At 36.4% G+C, this 11,223-nt stretch overlaps 1 protein-coding gene across 1 annotated transcript in view; it reads right to left on the reverse strand.

Moving 5' to 3' along the window:
• Positions 1-1,665: 1,665 nt before the first annotated feature.
• LOC128644649 (zinc finger protein GLI2-like) overlaps positions 1,666-11,223 on the reverse strand; it is a gene marked incomplete at its 3' end in the record, with an annotated part of 212,056 nt that continues 202,498 nt past the window's right edge. Inside the window, 8 exon segments of the mRNA XM_053697175.1 lie at positions 1,666-1,749; positions 1,962-2,007; positions 2,010-2,157; positions 2,159-2,242; positions 3,709-3,873; positions 7,676-7,825; positions 8,009-8,140; positions 9,894-10,007. Of these exon segments, the coding sequence (XP_053553150.1) occupies positions 1,666-1,749; positions 1,962-2,007; positions 2,010-2,157; positions 2,159-2,242; positions 3,709-3,873; positions 7,676-7,825; positions 8,009-8,140; positions 9,894-10,007 (923 nt within the window).

Raw genomic sequence — 11,223 nt, forward strand, 5'->3', positions numbered from 1 at the left:
AATGAGTATTTTGAGGAAACAACTGTATTTGCATCCAATTATAGTTGATCTTGCACCATTGTGGCGCCTTCTTCTCTTTCTTTGCCATTTTGCAAATGGTTTTGTTGATGGGTTTATAAACCAGGCTTACACGCGGGCAAGGACCACAGTTGTTTCATTTTATGACACAGATTTATATAAATGTAGTCACTATAGATCACAGTTTGCAAATAATACCAGTTAAAATTAGGTCGCTGGGAATGTGCCAAATAGTGAACTGGCGGTTGAACTGTGCTAGGTAACCACTGTAAATTGTGCCAGATAAAATGTCATGTTACACATGTGTGCTATAATGCAGTGATTTTTTAACCTTTTTTTTGCCGTGGCACACTTTTTTACATTAAAAAATCCTGTGGCACACCACCATCCCAAAATTTAAAAAAAAAATCACACATTGTAGCCTAATACAGCATATATATATACACATACACACAAACACACACATACTGTATGTATTGTAATGTTATGCCATGCATCCTACAAACTACCCCTGCACTGGGAGTAAAAAACAAGCAAAGTTTAAAAAATATGTCACACTGTTGTCAGTCTGCCGTGGCACACCTGAGGATATCTCACGGCACACTAGTGTGCCACGGCACACTGGTTGAAAAACACTGCTATAATGACACGTACCAGATAGAGTGCATCAAAATAAAGTATTAGTGAAAAAGTGTGCTATACAAATGAACTGTGTCAGATTAAAGTGTGCCTTGTAAAATATGCCACTGTGAAGCGTATGCAGAGGGAAAGAATAAACAATATTTAATTCATTATATGTCCTATTTCCTGTCTTTGTTCCCTAACAGACTCGCTCTGCATATACAGCCAAAAAAAGTAAGAGAACACTCCTGGTAATTATTGAGTTTGGGTGTTTTAACCACACCCATTGCTAACCGGTATAACCATGAAATCTCCATAGACAAACATTGGCAGTACAATGGGTAGTACTGAAGAGCTCAGTTACTTTAAAGAGACAGTGAACACCTTGTAATTAATTTCTTACTTACTACTAATATTTTTCAATAGCCAAACTTTACCCACCATTTGCTTTGTTTGAAGAAGCCAATCTGATCTTTAGTCTGTATACAAAAAGGCTATCCATGGTCATGAGGTTGGTATAAAGTGCATTGTTTTGCAGTTGTTATCAGTTCAACCTAATAAGGGGGGACTATGTAGCAGGGTTAGCCTTGATAAGTCATCAGGGTGCATTTCATTTCAGAGACTAAGAAAACCCTTACTTTTGAGAGCTAAATTACACGGAAATGGGGCAAAATTAATATGTCTGAAGAAAGTCCTTTCCTGTTCCAGCATGACTATGCCCCTATACACAAAGTGAGCTCCATGAATGCAAGGTTTGACAAGTTTGGTGTGGAGGAACTCAAGTGACCTTCACAGGGTCCTGACCTCAATCTCACTAAACATCTTTGGGATGAATTGACCATATTGGCCAACATCAGTGCATGACCTCGCAAATGGCTGAATGGGCACATATTCCAACAGATACATTCCAAAATCTTGTGGAAAGACTTCCCAGAGGAGTTGGCCAACCCCATATTAAAACCCATGGTTTTGTAATGGGATGTCTAACACGCTCATATAGGTTTTGATGGTCAGGTGTCCACGTACTTTTGGCCATATAGTGTGTTTTCTCTGTAGTTGCCTTCAATATGCTGTGTTGTATTAACATTTATAAAAAAAATATTGCCACATCTGAAATCAGCAATAATGGATGTTAAAATGAAACAGTAAAATTTGATTATTACTACAAGACAGTTCCGCAACATCCTTTTCTGGCCTACTGTATCAACAGAAGCATTCACAATAAAATATTAAGATTTTAAGTCACAATGAAACCAAACTATATATATTAAGAATAAGTGTATATGCGTTTGTAAATATAGTTTATTTGACAAAGAACTCACATGCTGTTCTCAGTCTTGATAGTCCTGGCTTGGTAGCAGTCCTCCGGCCTCTAGAGGTGCTGTTTGCCTCAGAGTGTTCCTCAGACAGCATATTATTTAGTTTAGCACTAGCCTCATTGTCTCCATTTTCCTTGGACGCTGAAGGTTTGGGTGGCATATCATTGCGTTGCTTCTTTGTTACATGAGCCTCCGGCCCGATGAACAGTCTTTACATGTTTCCTGAGAGAGCTAGGATCTGTGTACCTCTTTGTGCATCCAGGAATTTTGCAAATATATGGTTTCTGTTATGGGCAGACAAACAATAGGTCAGCAAAGGGCATGAAAATCAAGTAACAGCTCTTGTTTCTAAGGCACTCAGAGTAAATCTAATAATTTATTTTAGTTTTCAAAAAAGTTTGTATTATCTCTATAATTTATGTGGTCAGGGGCCTGTAGAGAGTGCTTGTGTTGGCTCCCCCACACTTAGAAGTGACATGTGGCCCATTGTTTAAAAGAGAAAAATCGGATTGTCATCACCTGCAACATGTAGTTTTGTTTTTAGACAGATCCTCATAGAATGCAGAAAATTGCCACAGAGAAATGAGAACAACTGGAAAAGTTTTGTTTTGAGGGAGCTCTTTCAGATCTATCCCCCTGCTATACATAGGACCCCTCACATTTAGCTTTTTGGGTCACCTTTGTCTGTAACCCCAGATTGTATGGTCTACAAACACCCCTGGTAATGCATGATGTATGGTTAGGTATATACACACACACACACACAAATATATATGAAGAAGGAATAAGTTCAGCTAACTTTCTAAACGTGTCAGAATGATTATACAGGTGCTACACCCTGACAACAGACTTGAGCACAGCAGCACGTGTGACTTTCTGAAATTACTGATCTTACATTTGAAATACTTCATTGTTTATGGAGGTCACTAAATGTGAGCAAGACCAACCATTGTTGTATATGTGTACCGTTAAATTCATTATTATGCTATGGATTTCTGCTCATTTTATTTTGCATGAAAACCTGCACTGCAGAAACATATGCTAAACTACCACACCCCAGAAGGCAGCGGCGTTCAACATTCCAGGTGCCTGTGAGACTCTCCATACACCACACGGCACTTACCTCATAAGATTGAGGTAACATAGTGTAAATAAATAGAAACCCTCAAGGGGACAAAAAAAAGTAGTGCTACCCCAAACTCTCTCTTATATATATATATATATATACATATATACACATACACACACACATATATATACACACACATAATGTTCTCACATTAGAAAATTTGGACAGTATGCAGCAAGCAATGAAACAGTCACAGATTATTAATGACATCTATGATACCTGAAAACAAAATGGGTGGCTCTAAGATTGCTGTGGTCATTTAACAGATACAAAAGTACATTTCAGTGAAGGAGACATCAATTTCCTCTGACTAGTTTTTTTCATTTAAAAAAATATGATTTATTATCTACAAGTCTATGACATTAGATAAAGCCAAATGTACCCATTCACAAAAACATTTAACATCTGCTACTGGTTTAGGAGAGACAAAAAAGGCCTGTTGGTGTGGTTTGGCTTCTCTGAAAAGTAAATTGTATGACAAGTAACTTTATTCTCCAAGTTTTGTCTTTGGTGCCTGCATAGAGTGAAAAGTGCCCACTGTCAGCAGAAAAGAGCAAACATATTTATCGCCATAGTACGATAGATGTGGGAAAGGAAGAACTGCCCTGTTTAGTTCCTCACCTCATTGGAATGAGTCCTGTTCTGATGTTTTGCTCGGTCAGAGGCGTTGGAAAAAGCTTTATTGCACCCCTCATGCTCACACACATATGGCTTTTCCCCAGTATGCGACCGTAGATGAGTCTTTAAGTTCTCTAGTCTGGAATATGCCTTAAAGCAACCTTCAAACTGCAAAAAACAAGATGGTATTAATGAACAGTTGCAACTGCTATTACTTTACACTGGAAACATGCAGTTTAAAGACATTCCTGCCAGAATTAAACATAAGAACATCATTTGATGTTACGCAAGAACCAAAAGATCCATTAAAGTTAAAGTAAATTTTCACCAACATACTTAATGTCATGGATTCCTCTTATAACACTCTTTGTAGTTGCTAAGTTGTTTTTTTTAATTCCTTTTTATCTTTTATATATTATCAATTTTTCTAACATACTGTCTCTGATGTTGCTCAGCCCCCCCCCCCCGATCATTTCCTGGTTTGGCTATTAAACAAGTAAGAGTCCCACCTGCTCTTAGGTGTTCATCCGTGCACGCTCCCGAGAAGAAACATGTATTGAGCATGCGTTGTCGGTGAAAGATTCCAAATTATAAACTATTACATGCTCAGATTCCTTTATAAATTCATAAGTGTTTGTATTTCAAATATTAATCCGATCGCTTTGTGCAGATGGTGGTACATCAATCACAAAGTTTCCCTATTAAGGACAATGCGCATGCATGTCTCATGAACGCGCTTCTATACAGGAAGTAAATTCAATGAGACACGCATGTGCGTAAAGTCCTGATTTTCATACGCCTCTGGGGGACCAATAAGAATCTTTAAGACAATATTCGTCATATAAAAATAAAGATTTTTTTTTAATCCAGGCGGAGGAACGGCGAAATACATAAGCGGATTCAAAGGTACAATTATGACCTTATTAGATTATATATAAAAAAAATCATGAATTAAACTCAACATAATTTTATATGTATTTTATGTTCCGGCATAGAGGTGATTGATAGTTTACTTTCACTTTAAGGAAGCCCATACTCCTTTTAAAGTGTAGGCTTAATTTTATAATGTTCTTTTCACCAAATGCTAAAAAAATATATAATTTTGGTGTGGGGTGACAATAGTTTGTAAATCACATTTCAGTTCTGATACACCAGACTACCTTTAATTACAGCAAAGTTATCAAATAAAAGTCAAAATTAATCTTTAATGGTTCAGATAGAGCACAAAATGTTAATGTTTTTATTTTACTTCGTTTATCAAATGTACTTTGTTCTTTGTGTGTCCTTTGTTGAAAAGCATAGATTGATACGCTCAGGATAGCTTATTGGGAGGCTTGAGAGCTGCTTGGTGTTGTGAGTTAAAGGGAAATTAAAGTTAAAATTAAACTTTCATGTTTCAGATAGAACATGCAATTTTAAGAGAATTGTCTAATTCCATTAACAAATTTAATTTGTTCTCTTGGTATCCTTTGCTGAAAAGTATATCTATATAAGCTCCAGAGTAGCAATGCACTACTGGGGGATAGCTTGTGATTGGTGGGCTCTTGTCATTGGCTCACTAGATGTGCACAGCTAGGTGGTGCACGGCTGTTCTGGAGCGGACTTTAAAGGGACAAAGGTCAAAATTGAAAAGTGCCTGGCTGCATTTCAATTTTGAATAGAAACATTTTTGCAGGAGCTAAACACAGTTACACAGTATGTGAACAATAGTGCAACAATAACATGTCTAAGACTTTATTTTTTTGCATGTTGAAAGGGACAGTCTACCATTGAATTGTTATTGTTTTAAAAGATAGATAATCCCTTTATTACCCATTCCCCAGTTTTGCATAACCAACACAGTTATATTTATATACTTTTTACCTCTGTGATTACCTTGTATCTAGGAACCTTCTTCCAGCCCCCTGATCACATGACTGTGACTGTTTATTATCTATTGTCTTAAATTTAGTATTGTTTTGTGCTAAATCTTAAATAACTTTCTGTGCTTGAACAAAGTGTTATCTATATGGCCCACGTGTACTTTCTGTCTCTTTGTGTTGAAATGCAATTTAAAAAGCCTGTGATAAGAGGCAGCCCTCAAGGGTTTAGAAATTAGCATATGAGCCTACCTAGGTTTAGTTTCAACTAAAAATACCAAGAGAAAAAAGCAAATTTGTTGATAAAAGTAAAATGGAAAATTGATTAAAATTACATGTCATATCTGAATAATGAAAGTTTAATTTTGACTAGACTGTCCCTTTAAGGAATATTGATACACTAGGTTTTATTTTTAAACTTCTAAATATTTGCAAATATTATTTAAAAAATCATATTTATTTAGTCTGTATTAATAGTGTGTATGGCAAAAGAGAGTAAAGCAGCCAGCACTAATTTGCACCATTTAACTTCTAAATATTTGCAAATATTATAAAAAAATCATATTTCTTTAGTGTGTATTAATAGTGTGTATGGCAAAAGAGAGTAAAGAAGTCAGTACTAATTTGCACCATTCTCCTGTTTAAATTACAGTAACACAAGAAGTTCATAATTTTCAAATGTTTTAAAGGAACCTTAAACACCGCCTGTTTAAGTAAAAAATGTTCTTTGTTCCACGCTCCCTAGGGCTAGTTGTTTTTTTTTTTTATACCACTACCCAGGGTTAACCCAGGGTTCTTGAAAATTCTGATCAGGACAGAATACTGAGTCGTAACACCATGTTTACTGGGTCACGACTTGTGTGTGTGTTGCATGAGAGTGTGTGTCTGTTTTGTATGAGAGTGTGTGGTATATGAGAGTATATTGTATGAGAATGTGTGTAGTGTGAGTCTGTTGTTTGAGAGTGTGTATGGTGTGCATCTATTTTGTATGAGAGTGTGTGGTATATGAGAGTATATTGTATGAGAATGTGTGTAGTGTGAGTCTGTTGTTTGAGAGTGTGTGTGGTGTGCGTCTATTTTGTATGAGACTGTGTGGTATATGAGACTGTGTGTGTTGTATGAGAGTGTGTGTGTGGTGTGTTTGTCTGTTGTATGAGAGTGCATGTGTTGTATGAAAATGTGTGTGTGTGTTGTATGAGAATGTGTGTGTTATTTGGGAGTGTGCGTGTGTGTTGTACGAGAATGCATGTGTTTGGTAGTGTGTGTGTGTTTTTTGAGTGTGTTTGTGGTGTGTGTTGTATGAAAGTATGTGTGGTGTGTATTGTGTGTTGTATGAGAGTGTGTGTGTTGTATGAGAGTGTGTGTGTTGTATGAGAATGTGTGTGTTGTAGAGAGAGCATGTGTTGTTTGGGAGTGTGTGTGTGTGTGTGTGTTGTATGAGAGTGTGTGTGTTATTACATTTTACACTTTCAAGTTTGACTACACTCAAGAATAACATGTACACATTTAAGTCACTTTGCCAGAAATTGCAACCATCTAGTTGTATATTACTTCAGAAATTATTAGACCAACCATAAAATTAGGGTTGTAAAGGTATGTGATTGCAATGGGTCTTGGGAAAAAAGTTTGAAGAAACCTGGCCTAAACCTCACGCCCTGTTATTTGATTGGCAACATTTGCAGGTTTCAGAATTTCCATTTTGACCTATCTAGGGACCGGGGGCCAAGACGTGCTTAATGTACTTTTAAATTTGTCATCCTCCCTTGCACAATATTTTTCATGCCTCTTTCATACTACAATGAGAATTCTTATTGCTCCTTTCTCATACAAGTGTCTCCTGCTTGTAAGATTATAAAAACTATGAAATTTATAACTCAGAAGTGGCTGCACCAACAAAATGATAAATATGAGCTATTGTTCTATATTCCGGTTGCTGCATGTTTTGCTTATGAACCAAAATCTAGTAAACAGGGCAACTTTCCCAGGAATTCCCCCGGGCTCCAGCCTGAGGTGCCGTAAATTAAGTGCTTAGTGGCATTCCCTTGGTGGTATGCATGTATATATTTATGGGGTATGCTGAGCAAGGCACATTTATAGCAGGAGTAGCTTACAGTGCATTTATGCGGCTTCTCTCCCGTGTGTCGTCTCATATGTACCACCAACATGTACTGTGCTTTGAATGGCTTCTGTTCCCGTGTGCAGTCCTGCCAGCGACATACAAACTCCTTCTTCTCCCCGTGGATATGATCATTATTGATGTGCTAAAGAGGAAAACACATTAGGGACAATGAAGAAGGGGCCAGAAAATATAATGTTTTCATTTAAAATTCAGAGTGCATTGTCTTTTTATTATGAATTTGTATGTAATTCTTCTGTATTTAATAATCCTTTAATTGCTGCATTTTCATATACATAATGTAAATATTATAGTATTTAAGGCTTACATGCACAAGCTGATCCTGTGTGTCAAACTCGTTGGTGCAGGTATCCCAGTGGCAGTTTGTCTCATATATAAAATCAGGTTCCTGTTTACATTCATCTTTATCTAAATCTTCCTTTAGGTCTGTCAGATGGTCCTGGAAAAGCAAAATTAGACGCTATTTAGATCTCTGGACACTAACTGGATGATATCAACAACTAGATGTGCAAAAAATCAGTTTGAACTACTTTTTTCTAAAATAGGTTAATTAAATAAACAAATACACAATTTGTTCATTAGTTTAGTTGATCCAGTTAATACATAGGGGAAACTACATAAATCAGCAAATGTTATATTTGTTCACTACATTGGGACAAAATTAGTTATTCATTTTACAAATGAATAATAAAAACAGTTGTGCAGTGCACGTGTCTATTAAAGAAATAGAGGTAGGTAAACAATGCAATAAAATATATGAAGACAACAGTAAGATATTTGGTTATATGAATTGACCTTATAGCAGGACAAATAAATGTATTAACTGTTAAGATCACTGGTCACAGGCAGCTGCTCCTAGTTACTTGCTAAAGGGTCATTAAACAGTTTAGCTTGTAATATAAAATGTCTAATTTTGTGTAGTAAAAAAACTTTACAATATACTTTGATTATTTATTTGACACACTTTTCCGGTAATTTGACTTGTTGGTTTTCTTAATTCATCTGAGTTTCTGTAAAGTAAAATGCACCGCCATATTGAAACCTATGTTCTCCCCCTTATCTATCTCTTCTGCTGAGGATAATTAGGGACATATATATAAAAAAACAATAAATAGAGCGTGAAAACAAGACTGTGTGGAAACCCGGTTATATAATAATATTACCAAACCAATATTTAACACACCCTTGTTTGCACACTCCTCATGTATTGCCTGTTTTATATTAGTGTCTAATTGTCCTCAGCAAGAGAGACAGGTAAGGGAAAACCAACATAGAAATGACTAAACTTTAACACGTATATCTTCAATATTTAAACAACAAATATAATTTAAAAAAAAAAATACATCTACATAGTATTTTCAGTCTAATCTCTAATTTGAATACATCATTATATCTAATATTATTATTATAAGGTATTTGTAGAGCGCCAACAGATTATTGATTTATTGTTTAATATCTCTTTAAGCAATTAGAATAATTTATAAAACAATACAGTAGTAAATATCAGGGAGTATTTTTTTTATATCTATGTGGGTTTTTTTTACACAGCCACGTGTTGGGGTCCCTTCAAAACAATATACTGATACTTCAAAGCCCAGATTGGATAACAGCACTGTATAGTGCCACATCTACTTCTGCTGAACAATGTGGGTAGAGTGTGATACAGAGGCCTACAAAACAACCCCAGGCTATTAAAGGGACAGTCTAGTATAACTTTCATTATTCAGATAGGACTTTTAATTTGAATCAACTTTCCAATTTACTTTTATCATCAAATTTGCTTTTTTCTCTTGGTATTCTTAGTTTAAACTAAACATAGGTAGGCTCATATGCTAATTTCTAAGCCTTTGAGGGCTGCCTCTTATCACATGCTTTTTAAATCTCTTTTCAACACAAAGAGACAGAAAGTACACATGGGCCATATAGATAACACTGTGTTCAGGCACAGGGGGTTATTTAAGATTTAGCATAAAACAATGCTACATTTAAGTCAATAGATAATAAACAGTCACAGTCATGTGATCAGGGGGCTGGAAGAAGGTTCTTAGATACAAGGTAATCACAGAGGTAAAAAGTACATTAATATAACTTTGTTTGTTATGCAAAACTGGGGAATGGGTAATAAAGGGATTATCTATCTTTTAAAACAATAACAATTCTATGGTAGACAGTCCCTTTAAAAAGGGGATTACCTGAGGACTGGGAGAGTCCCTTCGATGTGCTTCTTCTTCTGTCTTTACTTTGCTGCGCTTGTTGATTACTTGGTTAACAGTGCTGCTGACAGCGGACTCACTGCTTGGTTTGTTCTGCAAATAAATAATAAAGGGAGTTCTATAAAACAGTCAACTACTCGTCCAGGTAATTAGGAATTATTTAACTGCCAGCTATTCATGGCAACCACAGTGAAATGATTAACAGGCAGCTTTACTATATACTATAGTATACCTTTGTCTTTTTGTTTGGTTTTATAAAAATCAGTTTTATTGAGTAATTAAAATCAGAGTACACACTTTGCGATTAGAAGGTTACAGAAGTAAGTAAAATTCTCAAATGAAAATGACAATTGTACATATTAAAAGTGCTGATCTTTTTGGTTTAATAGTGTAGAAACAACAAATAACGTAACAAAATTAAACAGTTGCATTTACATTTCCCATGTGTATCGAGAGAAATAAAACTAGGTGAGCCTATCTTAGGTAAGACTCTTTCAGTTTCATAAACAACTGGCGCTCTAGCTCTAGTATTCTAAAACATCTATCTATTTTTCTGATGCAAATACATTGTTTATAAATGTGTCCCAGACTATTTTTATTTGCAAGAAAGTATCCTTCCTCCTATTTTTCATGTAGGCGTATTCTTCTAAATCTAAAATTTGTTGGAACTGATTGTACCAACACTTATATAGACACAGATATTTTCATTTCTTTGTGGAGTAAAACTATCAGACTGTTGTTCTGTGTGCCTCTGCTTCTAGATATCTGCTATTGGAGGTGATCTGCACCAATGGAATGATAAAATAGGGATAGGTGTAAATGGTTTAGAGCAGGGGCGTATTAAGGACTAGGCCAACAAGGCCCGTGCCTAGGGTGGCACATTTGAGGGGACGGCAGCTGCAGCACTTTTGGTCCCATTACTATAGTTCTGGCTGCTGCACTGACAGTACTTTTTAATAAACTAAAATTGACTTGGTCTGGCTTGCTGACTTCACGTGACTTTTTCCACCAATAGCGCTCTCCCTGCAGTGCAGTCTGTACATGGCACGTGCGCACATGATCTCCATGTCAGTTTGGCTGAAGAGGCGAAGGCAGCCTTCACACATTAGTGGCAGACTGGCACTGGTGGCGGTGAAAAAGCGTTGGAAGGACTCAGGACAGGTGGGTCACTGAACAAATTTAATTATGTAGCTGCCGCACTGACTGTTGCCCCTGGCGGTCAGATGTTCCCTGACCGTTTTGCACAAGAATAGATAGTGCTCTCTGTCACTATGGCGTGCGCTCATCATGCAGTAACTGCTCTGGGAGG

This window comes from Bombina bombina, unplaced genomic scaffold (genome assembly GCF_027579735.1).
Source record: "Bombina bombina isolate aBomBom1 unplaced genomic scaffold, aBomBom1.pri scaffold_672, whole genome shotgun sequence".
NCBI classification, from domain to species: Eukaryota; Metazoa; Chordata; class Amphibia; order Anura; family Bombinatoridae; genus Bombina; species Bombina bombina.